The sequence below is a fragment of the Salvia splendens genome, chromosome 1 (genome assembly GCF_004379255.2).
Source record: "Salvia splendens isolate huo1 chromosome 1, SspV2, whole genome shotgun sequence".
Lineage (NCBI taxonomy): Eukaryota > Viridiplantae > Streptophyta > Magnoliopsida > Lamiales > Lamiaceae > Salvia > Salvia splendens.
In genome coordinates, this window is record NC_056032.1 from 42064985 (window position 1) to 42085409 (window position 20425).

Sequence of the window (20425 nt, forward strand, 5' to 3'; positions counted from 1 at the left end):
CCGCCGTGGAAATCACCTTTGCGGTTGTCACACCGCCGCTGGACACGTGGATACATGCCAGCTCAATCATATTGTATAATATGGTGCATGAACTAAATGAGATTTATATATTCTACGTTAGATTTATATGTTGATATATAAAATCATTTTCGAATGGAGTAGAATTTATGGGTAGCATAAGGTTATTGTTGGTGTCAAAGGCCAACAACTATATACAAATAACACAAGTAAATTTTAGGCAAAGCTACCACAATGTAAACCACCTACACCTTCTAAAGTCTGAATTTAATAAAAATTTCCGGCGCAATACTTTTCATGTAATGTGACATTTACGAAACTATAATCAAATGCCGGTGGCTGCTAGCCTCATAGAAAAATTATAATACAATTTAGTTTTATTTTCTCCTTACATTTTTATCTCCAATACATACATAGTTTATTTGGGTATTACAGTATTTGTAGTGTGAATTTTATATTTGGTCTTATATTTCATAGTATTAACAAATATACTTGTTGGATTTCCAATTATTGTGAGCTTCAAATTTCATTAAACAAGTATGTATATGAACTTTATTAGAATATCCTAGTTCTCAAAATATAAACTACTCGAGATAAAAGTGAGCATAATGAATTTACAGCGTGTATCTACTTTTCTATTTTGTGTAACAAAGGTTTGACTTTGACTTTGACTACGAGTATATCCTTATTCTTAAAGACGTGTATATCTTATTATCTTGTGTCAATCTGCGACCGCATAATGGGTATTTAATTGAATTAATTATGATTAGATTTCCGCGACAAAAATACGATTAGATTGATTATTCATTAAAATAGTTATTTTCGGGATTTGGACACTAATTAATTAGATAGAATAAAACCGTGTTGCGTGTCGGTTTTTGACCTATTAAAAATGGTTAAAATCTATTCCGCATGTACTTGATTGAGTTCACTAATTAATTACTCCACTTGACATTAAAATAAAACTCAAAATCTTGGAAACAAATTTTAAAACAAAATTAATAAAATAAAAGAGATATAAAAAGAAAAAGTATTTGAAGAATTAGAAAAAATATAACTCATCTTGTGAAAAACATATAAAAACTAGATAATTAATTTTGGTTCATGGACGGACGGAGGTATAAAAAAGAAAATTACTAGTTTCAACGGAGTACTTTTGGATAAAGGATAGTAGTAAATCACTATAATTACATTGGATAACAAAAGTGGTATGCTACATATTTTATTGATTTAGTTTCAATTTGTTTTATACAGTAAATTTGTTCCAATCTAGGAGTATTAAAATTGGTATTGATATTTTTAACTTACATGAAAGTCGAAGCTCAATTTATTACTCCCTTTGTCCCATAGTAAATGACACACTTGGGATGTGTCATAAGATTTTAGAAGATGTTATTTTGTGTGTTAAGTGGTGAGAGAAAATATAATTTTATAATTGATGTAAGAAGGAACTTTTTCCAAAAGATGAAATGTGATATATTTTGTGGGACAAACTAAAAATGAAAGTGTGACATCTACTATGGGACGGACGGAGTATTTTATTTATCCATCTAAAATTGTAACGAAAATGAACAAATCTAAGTTTTTTAATTAATTTATAGAATTAATGACAACAATAAATAATTTTCAGAGGCATTTGCATCATAATAACCATATAAAACAAAACAAAACAAATAATAATAGGATATTTGGCGTTATAACATTTGTACGACATAATCAAGCTGAAAAATAAGCTAAGATTGAGACGATGAGCGTTACAAACGCAAGCAATAATACCAAACGTGTAGTAGAATCAGTTGCCTTTTTCTTAGTCACAAGGCGAATCCCTCTATCCAAATCCAATCCTTCCAAAGACAAGCTAACTCCAGGGTCCCCCATTCTCACATCACTGCCCAACAACAGAGAGTTGTTGATGCCTTGCACATCATTATTTATGTATATATTTATGCTGCAGCTTCCCCGAGCCTCGCCGCCCTCATCGTCCCCACCACCGGCTATCATCGACGCACCCACATTCCGGCCACTCAGCCTCACGTTTTCGAAGGCGCTGCGGATGATCTCCGGAGGGAAATGGTGGCTCATGGCTGCAGAGGACCTGAACCTGTTCTCTTTTTTGGGAGAGAAGCTTTTCATGGCTAGGAGTTTCTTGATCATATATAGAGATAGGTGTTTATGCATAGAGTTTTATATATAAAGAGGGTGAAACAAGGAAAGCAGATATTCCAGTGGAATGACTAAATAAGCACTCAATCAATCTTTTGGATTGAGGGATATGCTTTACTCTTAGCAAAAGCATTATAAGTTTGCTCCTACCAAAATGCATAAATCATTAATCAAGTAGTTTAAGGGTTTTCTTTAATCATATTTTTCCTTTCAGCGTTTTTCACTTTTTCTATAACAGCACTACCTTCAATGAGGCCACAATGATTACCACAATTTCCTTCCCAACACTACACTAGTGAAAATACTAAAGTTTATTCACTTCATAAACAAAATAAAACTAGCTCTAAGTACAACTCTTTCAGTTGGTCATCACTATCCACCTCATCCTACCAAAACTTATTCTATTGTACACTTTGTGCCTCTGATGGCGATACTCACATGGTCACACCCACCCACCGAGACGGGAAACAACGATGGCGTGGTTCTGGTTGGAGTCGGGCTACAATCCAGATGGTCGGTCACCTGTCACCGGCTCTTCAGCCTGATGGATCATCAGCAGCAGCTGGAAGTGAAGGAGAGCAGGTGGAGTGGGGAATGCATGTTCTTAGATAGAACAGAGCCTCAAACTGAGGATTGGTATCAGAAATCCGGAACACCACTGGACCGTGATGAGTACTCCGACACCAGCTTTAGGAACATGGACGATTTGTCCTCTAACAGTCGTGCTGGAGTATCATACTCTGCAACCCGACCTGCAAAACGTACATACAAATATCCAGAGGGATTAGTGTAGCTCCATGCGTGCTCTGCTAGCAATCCCATTGTAGGGGTAGGATTCAGTTTAGATAACTGCAAGATTAGTAGCCCAAATATGAGATTGCAAACACAACATCTAGCCTTTCATCTAGATTGCAATGCACAGGAAAATATAATGGGCCTTGAATGTGAAGAAAATAATGAAACTGGGCAGATGCATGCGCTTAGTGACATGAGCTATTGGTGGAGTAAGAGATAAGAGAAACTCCATGAAAGTACAAGCAGGACCTGCACTATTCACAATCATAACAGGTGCAGAAAGAAGAGGTTCGCACCAACATGTATAAGAAATTTAGGCTAAAGCGCACCAACATGCGCTTAGTGACATATTCTCTCAAAATAAAAACCAAAGGCAATTTTTGTTTCATACACTATGATATTCTTAATTTCATACACATGAAATTATTACTATCAAACTCCTTCGGAAAAGACCATTTGTATGACTCTCGCAAGGTATGATATTTTTAATTTCGTATACATGAAATTATTACTATCGAACTCCTTCAGAAAAGACCATTTGTATGGCTCATTGGCTCTCGCAAGGTAACGCGTGATAAGTTTAGTATAAGTGAAAATCTGAAAGGGTATAGAAGCGCACCATCACTGAAGACCAAAACCATGTCACTGTCAATCACAGTTGGGATACGATGAGCAATTGTGCATACAGTGCAGTCCTTAAATTCTGATCTTATTATCTTTTGGATGAGGTTATCCGTCGCAGAGTCAACCGAGGCCGTTGCCTCATCAAGCACCAAAATTCTCGCCTGTTTAAGTAAAGCTCGACCAAGTGATACCAGCTGTCGCTGGCCCACACTCCAGTTATCTCCATTTTCTATAACTGTGAACATCAGATGCAACAAATCACTTCTTGTTGCTCAAAACTACGTAGGTTGGGCTCATTTGCCACTTAAGAAGCTTGATTCAAGTTAACTACTAGGATAGTTGCGTACCAGGTGTATCAAGCTTTTGCTCTTTTTGACGAACGACATCGCCTAGCTGTGATTTATCAAGTGCCTGTCGCAATTGATGTATGGAATGAAATCATGAAAATTTTCAAGAATTGGCACAAAAAACACCAAACATTGAACAAAATTGGTTAAAGGACTGGTTTTTTATATGATCTTAAGAAATCTGTAGCTCTTTAACATTCAGCATTTGTGTCCAAATGGCTACCTGCCAAATATCTTGATCCGGATGCTCCCCAAGTGGGTCTAGATTGTCTCTGATAGTTCCTTCAAACAATGTTGGATCCTGGGGAATGATGCTCAGCCTGTTCCGCAGGTCGTGAAGACCAATTTTTGAAATATCAATATTATCTATAATTATTCTACCCCCGGCCGGCTCAATCAACCTAAACAGAGCCTGGATCATGGTCGATTTACCACTTCCAGTACGCCCAACAATTCCAATTTTCTTTCCACCTGGAAATATGCAGGAGACACCATGGAGCACGACAGGAAGACTCTCCTTGTAACGAACCTGTAGAGGACAAGATAGTCAGATAGGACTCTTTAAGTTCATCTCACTCCCAGCTTTACTTAACTCTATCACTGCTTGAGCGCAATCGGCTTATAGCATGCTAAAGACTCCATAAGTACATTATGTGGAAATTTGGGCATATTTCAAATTTACAATGATCAAGCTGGTCCGACTAGAATGCAACACTATGTACAAAGTTTTAGGACAGAAAAGGATGGATAGGTTTGCCTCCTTGGATAGGATATTTATGCTTAAACTTGACATCTAAAAATAAATAAACAGGAAGGTAAACAAAACAAAAAATATGGCATACCTTTAAATCAATTAGTTCAATTGTGCCATTTTCAGGCCATGAAGATGGAGGTCGCAAGTCTTCAATAACTGCTGGTGCTTCGCTAGGTATATGGCAGTATTGATGAATCCTTTCTATGGATATGATTTTGTTTTCAAGCTTGCAAAAGCTAAGAATCCAACGTGATAAGCGGTTATTCATATTGAGGCCATATGTCACTGCAAGGCCAGCCATACCTGACGAAGATTTTACAATTAGAATATTAATAAAGTGACCTGTTGTCCAGCATCTTCTTCATTATTTTCTCAAAGAATGTAATTAACAGCTCATATACAATAAGTCACAGTTAGCTCAACATATATGTAGATTCTAGATAGACGCCCTTTTTTATCTAATGCTTACAAACAAAATAACTTTATTCATGTATGAAGTTTTTCATAATCACACAGTAACATATACATAGACAGAAGCCATCATCCCTTTTGTCCAAAGTTCACATATGACAAGAAAGTGTACGCTTTCTCCTCATTGAGGTAAAAGTAAAAGGTTATAGAAAGTCTCAACTAGATAAAGACTAGAAATAATCAACACTTTTGGCATGAAGAAGAGTGATTTACTTACTCGGATCTATACTTCCAGCAGGTAAGCTCACAAGCAAGACTATGCAAAAAGCAAACACAAATGTGGACAACAATTCCATGCGCAAACAAAGCCATTCTATAGCTGCAACACTGCAAAAGAATGGACGAGCAAAGCAATCGAGAAGATAAAGATTCCTCTTCATGAATCTCTTTTCTTGCCCAAACCCTCTGATTGTAGCTGCTCCAGCAATAGATTCAGCAAAAAGATGAATTATTGGAGACTTCTGGATACTAACTATGCGGACTAGTTCTCTGGATGAAGCCATGTAATATTTCTGCACATGTAAAAGAAAAACGAACCACATCTTATTTCTCAATAAATCGTGAAAAGGACAATTATTTACACGTCATAATAACAATATAACAGAATTGAACAAGTGCATGCTAATGAGATTCAAAATACTCATCATCGAAGTCATTCGAATAAAACCATGCAACACAAGACAAATGATAAATCATTATACATATAGTTCATCGTGATGGATTCAAATATATAAGCAACAATATAATGCAAACATGCTGATCATGCTTTATGCGGCTATTTTGGGCATATATTTTCGGTACATTTATGGCCATCCATGCATAAAGCCATAAATTAAAGATGATTATCTTGTTGGTGCAGACAGGTACATGCATTTACTTAGTTTACAACATCTGAACCACCAATTTACATAGCGGGAAGAATTTTCTTGGCTTAATTACTCACCTGCATCCACACGCAAGCAATTGCCATTGGGATAACAAGAAGCAAAACTTCCCAGGTCACTTGTGTCATTACACCAATAATGCCAAGAAGTTGAATGGTTGTCGAAGCAAAGCCACCAAGTCTGAATGGAATATCAAGATCAACAACACTTTGATCAATTGACACCTGGTAATCACAGAAGATCATAAGAGGTGAACAAATGTTGAGAATTTTGGATGTAAAAACATAACGACAGGGCATGAAATACCCAAAGCCCAAAGTCAAGAATAGAAAAGGAAGAAGGGAGTGGAACATGGCTTACACGATTCAGTATTCGTCCAGATGGAGTAGAGTCAAAGAAAGACATTGGCGCCCTAAATACTGTTCTGAGCATTTTCAGAAATAATTTTTGTGCAGCTGCAAGACCAAATGTAGCGACAAGAACAGCCCTGATAAATATGAACCAGGAGCTTCCAAAGGCAAGTGCCATATAAACACCAATAAGCATCATGCTACTGGTTTTAGGTTCGTCCCCAACAGTCTGTGGATTTGCCCAAGCCATCCACCAACTACTAGCTATTTGAAGGACCTGAAACATTGTTTGGGCAAGAATAATCAATGGAATCAATAAACCCTTATATGCAGCTGTCATATATGACAAATACACTTTCATGCTGACTCTACCGCGCTCCCGCTCCTCATCCTGCACAAGCTGTTTTTTCCTTGAACGTTTAGCTTTCTTTTTCTCTTTAATTGCTTTCTTTTCTGATGAGGATACTCCTTCTTGGACTTCCTTTGCCAAACCAGTAATACTATTACTAGCTAAATTGGAATTTTCAACTGTGAGAAGAGACTTAAGATGATCGTTTTCATCAGATTCTTCAGAAACTAGGTTGCAAAAATCCATCGCCTCAATTGCTTCATGATGAGCCTCCACCAATGTACTAAAATCTGTTCCTGCTTGCAAGAGTTCATCATATATTCCAGCTTGAATAATCTGACCTTCTCTCATAACCTACACAATAAGGTAGAAGGGATGCTGAAAGAACAGAAAAGGCAATATGAATGTCTAACAACTATATATAATTCGTCTGAATCGTTTATCTCCTATTTTATGAAAATGGGTTTGCAACATGTGCAGTGTCTCCTAAAATTGTTTGCAGAAATTTCTCATATTCAATGGATGATCCATGTCGAAGGCGATGAAGAAATTGACCACAAAATCTGGACAAGCACAGCTAGTGCATAAGTTGATTATTTCTAGAGCTTATTAACGATAATTGAGAAGCCTAGAAAATATATAGCAATACAAGAGTAGTTATACACTAGCTACACTGACAAAAAAATTACTTATTCTCTGTACTTTACAATGTCTTTTTTCTCATTTAAGCTGATAAAGTCGGACGGTTTTAGAAGGCTTGATCTCTGTAACAATCATAGCTAGTTTAAAATCAATCCCATTATATGCTGCTACTACCACAGTTAATCTGCCGCTAGGCAGAAGTTTACTAGCATTCTCGTTCATGCTGACCAGCATGAAAAATTTGTATCCTAAATTCCTAAGTCTAACAATTGGATATCTTACATTTATGAGGGAATTAGTTTACGAGAAGATCCAGAAACACTGTCACCAATTAACTGTAATGCTCACATAAGCATGGGCAGAATTCATGAAATAAGTGAGTATGGCATTGGAAGATAGCGCAAAGCAACAGATCACCTTAAGCAATAACTCTAGGCTAGTTAGTGACCATATACAACTGACATAAACCAAGGTCTAAAACTCTACTGAAGGTGACAACATAATTAAATGCTGAAGGCAATACCAAAATCAGGTCAGCAGCAGGTAAAAATTCGACTTGGTGGGTGACAAAAATGACAGTTTTTGTTGCTAGAGCCGTGAGTATATATTCCTGCAGTTCCAGAAAAAAAAATTGTCAGCCAGATTCAATTTTCTAGGTCCGCAAACTGCAAATAACATAATAAAAAATTTTGGAAACCTTAAATAATTCTGAGCCAGTATGTGCATCAACAGCACTGAAGGGATCATCAAGCAAATAAATATCAGCATCTTGATACAGTGCCCTGGCAAGCTGCACACGTTGCTTCTGACCACCACTAAGATTTATCCCTCTATCACCAATAATGGTTTGATCACCATGTGAGAATAGCTCCAGGTCTTTCTTCAGTGAACAGGCTTGAATAACACTCTTGTATTTTGCCTTGTCCATGGGACTTCCGAAGAGGATATTTTCTTCTATGTTTCCTGATTGAATCCATGCAGACTGAGAGACATACGCTGCAGATCCGCAAATTCTAACCTAACATATACAGCCAGAGATGATCAGTCAGATTCAACCAAGTTTCTTGAGGTTAACTATGAGAACGAAGGGTAGGCAGAAAGGAAAGAAAGTTAGCAGCCAAAACATCAAACTTACTTCACCAGAGATTTTCGGAATCTCACCGAGGATGCAAGAAAGGAAGCTCGACTTCCCAGAACCAACCACACCACAGACAGCCACACGCATTCCCTTCTCTACCTTGACATGTATGTTGGAAAGGGTTGGAGTAGGCGAACACTGATCCCAACAGAAGTCCCCATTTGTTATTTCTATGGCCACATTTGAAATGCCTCTGGGCAAGGTAGTGATTGCATCTTCTGGAAGCTCTTCCTCCTGCAGAAATGCAGAGATCCGATCAAGGGAGACTTTAGTCTGTGCCATCATGGATACCAAGTCAGGAAAATTTCTAAGTGGTTCTTGCAGGATCCGGAAAGTAGCCAGAGCAGAAAGAACACTGCCAGCTGTAAGCTGACCACCTAACAAAATGCAAGTCCCGAATGTAATAGCTGAAACAAATATAGGAGAGCTCCAGAATATACATGTGATGAAAGCCTGAGAGTAAAGAGCTTTCCGCAGATACTTGAACTCCACATTCCGCATTTCTTCCAGAATCAAGCGGTACCTATCCTCCCAAGCCTGAGATTTCAGAATTCTCATGTTCCTGAGGCATTCTGAAGTCTTCCTCATCCTATCATCCTTGGCGGCCATCAACTTGTCTTGATAGCTTTCCTGAATCCTTGCCACTGGAACTGTTGCAATAATGGATACAACAGTGGCAATGAGAGTGGCAAGTGAAGCAATTCCAACGTTCTTGTACAGAATTGCAAGAGCAAGGATAATCTGGAGAGGAAGCATCCATATATCATGCAGATACCAAGAAAAATCCCCTACTCTCTGAACATCCACGGCCATATAGTTGACAATCTCTCCACTAGTGTGATTTTGCCTAGCTGAGCTTGAAAGCTTGAGGCCTTTCCTGTATACCATTGCTGTGAGAGCTGACCTAACATGCATACCCATAATATCAACCCCAAGATACCACTGTCGGCTTGTTATAGTCTCCAACAACTTTGCAGTGAACAAAATTCCAGCAAGAACATAACCCTCATTCGGATAAGTCCCCTTTCCACACAGGTAGTCCACAAAGTAGCTTATCATATATGGTCCGACATATGAAACCAAAGTGTTCAGCCCCGCAAATATTGCATTGCGCCAAGCTTCTTTCCAGAAAGACTTGAGGATAGCCCAAGCTAGAGACGGGGTTTTCTGGGGATCCTTGGCTTTCAGTTTCTCCCAATTTGAGTTCAATATCTTGTAATTGGTCTTGGAGCGGTCTTTTGGTGCAAGCAATGGAATATCCTTAAGCTCCAGTGGCCTCTTTGCTCCAACTGAAAGAAGTGGGTCCAGCCATGAAAGAGAGATCAAACTGAAAAGCCCAGCTTCACTGTAAGGAGTAACCTTAAGACACCCTGCTTCTTCTTCAAGCAGCAATGGCTCTTGAAGATCAGAGTTCCTGCAGACTTGGATACCAGTAACACCCCCGAACGCAATGAAACAGATAAAAGCAAGAGCTGGGGTAACAATAATGTTCGCTAAAACATAAGAATCCAAGTGGCCTGATCCTTCTTTAAGAAATCCTTTACCATCATCATACAACATACACAGAGAAATAATAAAAGATGCAATCCACCAAACTCTCAACAACAGTGAATATTTCTCAGCAGCCTTGTATTTACAGTAAAGAACTGAAGAGCTCAGCACAAACCAAGCTAAACTTAGAGCTGCAGGCAGCAATAGCACAGTCCAACCAGAATTTCCACTCTCACCTTGTGCAGCCTCCCGTATTAGACCAATTCCAGCATACCCTAAGACGAATATGTAAACCAACAAAACATAAAAGCAACACACCACCGAAGCTTTGTAGCTTTTGCCAATCACAATGTTATGAGCTTCCTCAACATCTGCAACTCCATTCAGCCTAACATCCCCATCACTCCCAACCAAGTCCTCCTTCCACAGACTAGCCCTGCCAAAACACAAGGCAACATACCTCGCAGATACAATCAACACGAACACAAGAACCAGTGCCAAATTGAAGCAAAATGAGGCTAATTCCAACAAGGACAGCTCCCCAAAGGCAAGCGCCACACCATTTGAAGCTCCAGCAATAGTCGTTTCAGCAGCCAGTAAAAGATTGATACCCATAATAATCACCAATATTCAAACCAAGAACGCCAACACTATGAATGAAGTCCAGTGGCAACGTTAATGCGCAAAGAATTGAATACATCTGGCAATATAATGCGCAAATAATTGACAAGTCACAGACGCAGACAAAAACAATCTGCACACGGAAACAAATACATCTTTTTCATCAAAGCCAAATACAGAAAGACAGAGCAGACAAAAGGGGGAAAAACAATCACACTAAAACTCCTCTCTCTCTTTCCTGTCAAATCACTTCTAACTTTTTGTACCTTGCCTCTATATTGCATACAAAAGTGAAAAAGGTGGGGAGAGAATTGAATCTGAAACATGTCATTCTAGGAAACATCGAAAACTGACCTGCGCTTGTCTTCACTCGCCAGCCTCCGGTGATCGCCGAGCTGATTTCTGCAAAATCGAGTACAAATACTCCACTGCAGATGATAAGGGAGAAAGAGAGAGAGTGTGGCAGCACCACCAACCCACTGCTGCAGGAAGTAGGATTTTGCAATAGAGACGGTGGTATGCAAATCAGCAAATGTGTGTGTGAGAGAGACAGAATGAGGTGAGAGATTGAAGATTTATGTGTATACAATTATAGGCTAAAGCCATTGCTGGAAAAAAGTGATTCCTTCGTCTTGGCAGCTCCCCACCCTCCGGCCCGACATCATACGCAGTAGCTCGTTAAGGGGCGACCTTAATCCACCGGCTGCCAGAAGCCTATCTCTCAAAGCCTCACACTTGTGCATGAGAGTTGGAAGCAACTACACGACAGCAGAGATGGAAGCAACTACACGACAGCAGTGGAATTCAAACGCTCATTGCAACAAAATCTGCCCTCCGTTGCCAACTGCGCTACGCCCCTGCCGGCTCTATAGGCTAAAGCCATGATCTCATCATTTCACATAGTATACCTAAAATAAATCAACTTTCATTTTCACAATTCAAAAAAATATGAATGCAAAAATTATTAAATACAAATTTCTTTTCCTACTAATGATATAAATTTAATTATCTATTGATATCACTTCAATATAAGCAAATAGGTGTTTCATTTGAGTTTAGGTTTTAAGAAATATAAAAAAAGTGAATGAAAAATTAGCAAATCTCAATTTTATATAAGTATTTATTTTATGGTAATACATAATATAATGTGACTGGAAATGGTTCATAAAGTATAGGATCTGCTTATCATTTATAGTAAAAATGAAATAGAACTTTTATTAGTGTATGGATCAAAATGATAAAACTTAAATTCTAATTCGGATCCGGTGGAGTATTAATATTATGTTGTTCCCAAATATTTTAATAATTAAATTAAATCCTGGATGAAGTATTAATTTTATGAATGAATGTTTTGATTAGCTGAATAGAAAATTGTGTTAGTGCCGTGTGACAGCATAACTCTGACAAAAATTGGTGATGAGATTTGTATTTAGGGGAAAAATCATATTTGCACCATTATGTATAGACATAGGTGGCTACTAAACTTATTAGAGAGATAAAGAGAGTTAGGTCCATATACTAATATATCATGTGATTTATTTACTTTTGATACTATGTGCATATCCATCTAACTTATTATGATTTGGTATATCCACCAAATCATTATTAAATTGGCATAGTCGGTCGGTTTTAAAATAAAATTTATTATAGTGAGCACATGAGTTTTTGTGTTAATTAATTCAATTTCACCGAAATGAATTGGTTCAAATTAATGTTAAAGTAATTGTAGGATGGTTATGCTGGGTTTCATAGGAATAGTAGTAGTATGGAGTAGTACTATATAAAAAAAATTCGACAAAGTTTCACAAAAAGATCATTGTGGCATTGAAGATATATTCAGAAAAATTATGATGTTATGTCAAATTATGTTCAATATCGTAACTTTTTAAAATGACTAATTATTTTGTAATTTTGACATTTTGTTTAATTGTCCAATTTATTTAGTATTTGGAGAGAATTATATATGACTCGGAAGCTAAAATCCATGAATTTTTTATAAATTTGTATAAAAGTATGACTTACAAAAGTCACTGATTGAAGTAAGAAAAATATAGAATAGGTAGTAATACCATTTTAGACTAAGAGTGTTTTGGCTTCCAAATCACATATAATTCCTCTCTAATCTAAATTAATTGGACAGGTGAGAAAAATGTTAAATTTCTGATATAATTAACTATACTTGAAAGTTATGAAAAATGTAACTTGGAACCAAATAAAAATGGGATGCAAATATCATTATATAATATAGACCCCCCCAATTCATTAACAATATTTTCATTACATTTTTCCCGACTTTCCTATTTTACCAATTACGCAACTAAACTCGTGTCATTTATAATTTTGTCTATTTTTGTACATGGAGGTAGTGTATAAAAGTAAATTTCACATTCCACTAACTTTTCAAATCACCTTCCATTACATTTCTTAAAATTAATGCTAGGTCGAAAGGTGATAAATTTTACGGAATAGAGAAAGTAATACAATCAATGACTTTTTGTGAGTAATATACAAATCTATAAAAAAAATATTATGGATTTTAGCTTCCGCACCATACACATTTTTTTTACTAAATACAAATAAATTAAACGGTTAAATAAAATGTGAAAGTTAGGATATAATTAGTTGATAACTTTCTTAAATTAATAACTCACAACTATATCAACAATGTATGTTCTAAGTTATAGATGATAACAGGATTTTGAGTCTTGGTTTAAGGCTACCATCTTTCATCTCCAAACCAATTGTTCTTCTCCTTAGGACCAGTGAGACCATCTTCGCCATACAGCTCCAACGGCAACTTGCTAAGAATGTTGTTCATAGAATTCCTGAACAAGGGGGGTAAGCGTTTGACAGTATTATCCAACTCTGTTCTAGAATCATAGACAATTCTTGGCCCCCATTGTAACCAACAAGTTTGTTTGACTACATCTCCAAGATACTCAGCTGCAACGACTTCATATTGCCTGCTTGAATCAATGAAGTAGTCACTGCTAGCAGCATCGTTCCTTACTCCAATCCCGAGTTTTGGATTGCCCTTGATGTAGGTTCCTGGGTGAGGATAGCTAGCATGACCATTTCTAGATGAATAAATGATGGCTTTGTTCCCCTCGACAAACTCCAAATCATAAGCATCTACCCATTCACCTCCACTATGCTGGGAAAAGTATATGCTCCACAGCTCCCCGGTGAAATTGCTTATGCGAAGAGTGAAGTGCTCCCAGTCACCTACATGACGACCAACCTTGCTGAGGGCAATGCTCATCATCCCAATCTTCAATGTGCCCGGCCCATTGAAAGGGCCAAAAACCCACATTACAATATCCGTCAAAGTCCCCCCAAACGCTGGTTTAATGTTACGGACGTCCTCCGACCAGAGTGGTGCGACATCCGACGAGCAGGAAGCGGCTCATATGCGGCCCGGCCGAACTGTTGCTGATGGCGCGGAGGGTCCCAGGGAAGCAGCGAATAGTACGGCAGGTCTTGAGCTAGCTGTGGCGGTGGCTCCGGCCGCGGACGAGTGCGAATTTCTCTGCGAAAATCGTAGGACGCCTGCTGTGCATACGTTGCTTTAGACGCAAGCAAGTTTGTCCTACGCCGTTCGATTTTGTCACAACGTGTTTCCAACCTGGTGATAGCGGCATCCAATTGATCGAATAGGTGTTCATAACGCCCCAATCCGGTGTAGTTGCGTGACATGATGACGTTGAGCGGCGGCGGTGAAGCTCGGTAGTGGGAGGTGATCGGGACAGGTCCTGTGACTGTTGTTTTTTTTTTTTTTTTTTTTTTTGGGAATATGGATGAACGAAGACGGGGGATGAGCACGGGATGAAAGCACCAGTTGTTACGGACGTCCTCCGTAACGTGACCGGATGGCGATCTTCTCGGACGGATAGGATGATCAATCCTTCGACAAGCTCGAAGGAAGGCTCACGATTTGCCGGTTCTCGGACGTTCTCCGATGAGCAGCAAATAAGGAACGAAAATTATACTTGATACTCAAGCCAAGTTGGACGAAATACTAATTTCATTAATTGATTGAATGAATAAAGTGATAACAATAACTCATATTTATAATGCTACTAACTTAATGAACAAGAAACAAATATCTAAACAAATATGGAAAAGATATGGTAAATCAAATATGCAACTAAATAATTGGGATATGGATATGATCGTATCATTTAACATGTGGATAAATAACAGCACTTTCTATGTTTCCATGCTTAAGTTTCTCCCTCCCATCATCACAGGGCAAATCTATCCAATAATGTCCATCATTTGACCCTCCACTGGGAAGAACGGAACCTTCAGCGTCAATGGCCTTTACTGACTCACCCCTACTATACAAGAGTGCTCCATTTTGGAAGAACCATGAGACTGAAGATGGCAGATAAAGCTCATTAGGGTGAAAGAAAACAGTAGGTCCGTAATGCTCGATGATTGCATGAATTTGATCCATGTTGGGCATTGCATGTAAACTAGGGTCCAAGTTCTTCAAGCATGCAATATCATGCTCTTCCCCTAAGCTACAGTTACTATACAATGCACTACAATAGAAAGTACCCGTGGATACACCTCGTCCGTATATTCCACGATTTAGAGGCCTTCATTCCAAACATTAAGAGGGACTTTCAAATATGTGGAATACGCGCATGCTATCAGAGGACAAGCCTGACATGTATCAGTTAGGTCAGAATGAACACATTTCACCTCGCTCGTCTTTGGTTTCTTCGACTTCTTGGTCACCACAAAGCCCAACGCTTTATAACCCTCCGGCGGCTGTGGTAACCAGAAGTAACCGCATCCATTAAAGTTCCATCTCTTCCATCGTATGAACTCCATACTAATGAATAATCCACAGGATCCACGAGGGCTGACATGTGGTCAGTGTAGGTCGAAAGATCATGTCCGCCAGCTGCTTCCCTAACAACAAGAACAAAGCCTCGTAAAGGCTTTTTATCTGATTGACAATAGTGACCAAGACAATAAAATCCATCAGGGATTAAAATTGGTTTATAAAAGCTAATGCTTTGTTTCCCATCCGTGGAAGGGTTGGAAGACCAAATAAACTCAACGTTAGTTATTTGGCAAACCTCTAATCCTCCTAATTCAATCCTTGAGGTAGCGAATCCATAACCTGTATATATTTATATCTAGTTAGCTCATAGCACAAGCAAAAATTGAATAGTAAAATCTGTCATACCAATGGAATCAAATTGAAGATTACACAAGTATAAAAAGACAAGCATCAAGTTAACTTAAAACGGTATGATTTCACAGGGATGAAAATGATTATTCGATTCCACAGAAAAAAGAGTAACTTAGAGCACATTCCGTATCCATAATTCATCCTAGTCTAAAATACAAACCGTGAAACTAATCAACTGTAAAATAATGCACATTGATCATCAACACCAAAACCCTCAAGATTATCAGCTTTATTGTTATGAGCAAGCTATAGACATCAGAATTTGAATTCACATAACCTAAAAATGATCAGAATCAATCTTAGAAATGAAAGCCAACAACAAAATCTCTCCATCTCTCTCACACACAGAGAGACACAAAACAACACATAGTAAAGTTACAATAAAAAGAAGAAAAAAAACACAAATCTCAAAAAAATTACAAAGGAAACCACATAACGATCATGCAACATCTTCTCAAGGTAAAAAAAATCTAACAACTACAAAGGAGAATCGATCCGCTTGCAGATTGAGATGACGTACCTTGGGGCCATTGTGGAAGGGGTTCGGGCAGAGAGAAGAATTTGGGTTCGGGTTGAGTGAAATCGGTGACATTGATCCATGACAAACATTTACATCCCAACATCTTAAGCAACCGACACCAATTAAGGATAGCACCAAAAACCACATGAAGAATTATCAGGATTTTGGTGAAAATGTGGAATTGACTCAACGTAAAAAGCGAAATGAATGGTTGATTATTTGGGAATTCTTCTTCATGCGATGTCCATCTCTGTTTCCTCCTCATAACGGTCGTCCCTTCCGAGAATCGAGAATTATTGGTGCTGATACGACCCGATATCCGACTTGGATTTGTTGTGCTGGTTATTCGGGCCGGGTCTATCTCTCTTTATAGATTGTCTTGACGCGTCGTTGAAAAGTTGAAACGGGTCAAAGACAAGCACGCAACTGATATAAAAATGCAATTATAAATTAGTACTCCTAAGTTACTTGATTTGTCCCAAAATCTACCTCCGTTCCGCGGTAGTTGATTCGTTTCATTTTTTGCACTCATTTTAGAAAAAATGATTATAAATAATTAAAGCGGAGAAAAACTAAAGTAAATGAGATAATAATGTAGATAAGACTCTTATCTACATTATTTTATCACTTACTTTACTCTTTCTCTATTTTAACTATTTATTATCATTTTTTCAAAATGAATTCAGAAAATGGAATGACTCAACTATCGCGGAACGGAGGGAGTAATACGTAGATTTACAAATGGCATGTGACAAAAAAGTTAAGTGGAATCCTATTCAATCCGACGCGGTTCAATTTTTTAATAGCACGTGATATATATTTTATTCATTAAAATCAGTAGTAATTTTTATAAGGAATAATTATCATTTTAATAAATTACTTCTCCTGTCTTCTAATATGTGTCCACTTAGACTTAGCATAAATTTTAATAAATGTAAAAAAAGGTGAATTGAAAAAGTTAATGAAAAATGGATCATATTTTTATATATTACTCCTTCCATCCCTAAAAAGTATGAACTTTGGGTTCGGCACGGGTTTTAATAAATAAGGAAAAAAGTAAGAGAGAGAGAGAAAGGGTAGTGAAAGTAACGTTAGTGAAGAGTGGGGTCCACATTATTATAATGGTATAAGTGTTAATGATAATGGTATAAGTTGTAAATAAAATTATGTGTATGGGGTAGTATGTTGTTTGAATTTTTCAAAATTAGAAAGTTCATACTCTTAGGGACGGATGAAAAAGGAAATAAGTTCATACTCTTTGGGGACGGAGGGAGTATTATGATTATGATAATAAAAAAGTGAGTGAAATGGTTAGTAAAATGTAAGGTCTATTATCAAAAATAGCAAAAATGAAGTGTGACAATTAATAAGGGATGAACCAAATAGAAAATTTGAACACATAATGAGGGATGTATGAAGTACTATTTTTAACAGCACGAATGTTACTTTCCTTAAAAACAATTGATTTGTTCACAATATGAGTCATATTTAAGGGTAAATTGCAAAACAAAATTATTAAATTTTGTCATTTTTAGTAAATTTTTACTACTATCTTTTCAAAATAATTAATTACCCACTTCGTTTCACAATAAAAGTGCAATTTCACTTTTACCATAACGTGACTCATATTGTGGGATGGAGGGAGTATATCATAACTTTGAATTTTTTAAATTGTCAGATGGCGAAAAATATCGATAAGCTACGTGCCTGCATTTACTGATGTAGTGAATACGTGTGAACATTTAAGATGTGGCTGATCATGTGTATTAAAAGACGTATGGTTAGGGATCAATCCCTACCTTAGATATGGAGCCGTATTAAATCCTTTGGTCATTTGTCCTATCCTTCAAAGTGCCTACAAATTAGCACGGGAAAGAGTCAGTGGGAGTGCCTCGGTACATACCATTGGTCTTATAACAAAAAAAGACGTAGTTTAAGTATTTGAACGTTTTGTCCATCAATACATAATTTCTAGAGTGAACTACATGTTTTATGAAACACCCCTTACTCGATCAACAAGCCGACCGAATAAGTGATGTCACTATTTGATATCGCAGACACTCATAAGAAATACTTCTTCAGTTCCGCAGTATTGAAGCATTTCTTTTCTATGCAGAGAATAAGAAAAGGATTACTCCCTCTCCCTCTGTCCGCGAATAGGAGTCCCGTTTTTCCATTTTAGTCTGTCCGCGAATAGGAATCACGATTCACTTTTACCATAAATGGTAATAAGGTCTCACCTTCCACTAACTCATTTCACTCACATTTCATTTAAAACTAATATATACAAATGAGACTCATATTCTACTAACTTTTTTTCACTCACTTTTCTTAACATTTCTTAAAACTCGTACAGCACATAAATGAGACTACTAATGGTGAACTGATGCAGTATTAATGAGGTAAGTTGATTTGGTAATAAAATAATTTTAATGATGGGATGCTTTTAATTTTCAATTTATTTTATATAATTAGATTCATTATACTTTGTTTAACTTATCTAAATATGAGTAATTGAATGTCTCATATTATTTGATCTAAAATGTCATGTTTTTATTTAATTTTCAGTTTGTTCTATTTAATTTGAACAATGCAGAAAAAAAATCAAATAAAACCAGAATTACATAAAAATGAAAAATGATGAGTTTATTTATTTTTCAGGTTCAATTTTTGTTCTATCTAATCCAAACAATGCAGAAAAAACCATACAAAATCAGATTTACATAAAAATGAAAAATGATTCAAAATATCATGTTTATTCAATTTTCAAGTTCAGTTTTTGTTCTATTTATTCTGAATAATAAAGAAAAAACCCAAATAAAATCAGATTTACATAAAATGAAAAATAAGGAATTAATTTTCAAGTTTGAGATTGGGTTTTGAATCCGAGCCTTGGGTCCCTTCCGCAGAGGGGGTGGCGTCATCGCAGAATCTGAAAACAAGAAGGGGAAATTTGCATATCATCGCGTCACCGATCCTAGATCCGGCGAGACTTGTTTGGTGCGGTTCGTTTTCCACCACCATCGGCGAGACTTGTTTGGTTAATCCATCCATCGCTTTCCGTCATAGAGAAATTAGGGTTCAGGTAGAGAGAGTGGAAGAGAGAATGGGGTGGAAGAGGGAAAAACGAGATGAAGGAAGAGAAAAGGGGTGCGATTTTCGGAAGGGGCGAAAATTAGGGTTTGAGTGCGGAAGAGAGAAGGTGGAGAGAAATCATCTGCTCCGGGGAATGAACGTTATTTTTGGGGTTGGAGAATAATGAATTAATAAAATTACAAATAATGGATAATAAGGGATGGTTACTTATTCACATCCTAGAAATAACAAACTTAAGAATTAAATCACTACCTATTCAGAACACGAAATTTTCAGGGTTCTAAACTCAATATTTAACCAATTTTAAGAGCATTAGCAATGGGGCGCCCTAAGGGCTAAGGCGCGCCCTATGTCGCGTCACGTCAGCAGTTTTATCCTCCTACCTCCCCACCTGCAGTGGGGCGCCCTAAGGCGCGCCCTATGGCGCGCCACATCATCATTTTATTATTTTGTTTAATTAATTTAACTGTTTTCAAATAACAAGTAATGAGTAAATAAAAAATGGTCTAAATAACAAATGGCGAAGTTTTAATAAAAAAAGTTATATAATTGAACTAATAAAAAAAACTAAGTAGGACCAATTCCCAACTTCCGACGCAGCTCATCGAGTAACGCCCGGAGATATTCGGCTTCGTCGGGGTCGGTACACTTCTTGAGGGCCATGTGCGTCTGCAACATCGTCCTTGCCATCGACGTTGTTGCTAACGAATCAAACGCGGTGGCCGTCTGGGTCGGGAGCTCTACCGGGATCGGAGCTTGGGTTGCAGGGGTCGACGATGAGGTCGTGGTCGCCTTCCCCTTGGCCTTCGCAGCCTTGACGCCGGGAGGACGCCGGAAGGACACCGGTGTGTCGGAACTCCCTTCATCCACGTACGTCCGGTTGAGGTCAACCGGGTGGTTGTCGCTGCTGCTGCTCGTGTAATCACCAGCTTCAGTGGTCTTCGTCCTCTTCG

General features: G+C 37.6%; 1 protein-coding gene and 1 pseudogene across 1 annotated transcript; both read right to left on the reverse strand.

Moving 5' to 3' along the window:
• Positions 1-2359: 2359 nt before the first annotated feature.
• LOC121752782 (ABC transporter C family member 5-like) lies at positions 2360-11248 on the reverse strand. Its single transcript, XM_042147878.1, has 12 exons — positions 11002-11248; positions 8533-10780; positions 8095-8415; positions 7921-8007; positions 6417-7109; positions 6116-6280; positions 5390-5684; positions 4790-5004; positions 4171-4476; positions 3948-4011; positions 3596-3835; positions 2360-2933 (listed from the first exon to the last, which is right to left on the reverse strand). Exons 2-12 carry the CDS (start codon positions 10639-10641, stop codon positions 2821-2823), a joined length of 4608 nt encoding a protein of 1535 aa, XP_042003812.1. The 5' UTR covers positions 10642-10780; positions 11002-11248; the 3' UTR covers positions 2360-2820.
• Positions 11249-13017: 1769 nt separating this feature from the next.
• Positions 13018-18652, reverse strand: LOC121752792 (annotated as a pseudogene).
• Between the last annotated feature and the right edge of the window lie 1773 nt (positions 18653-20425).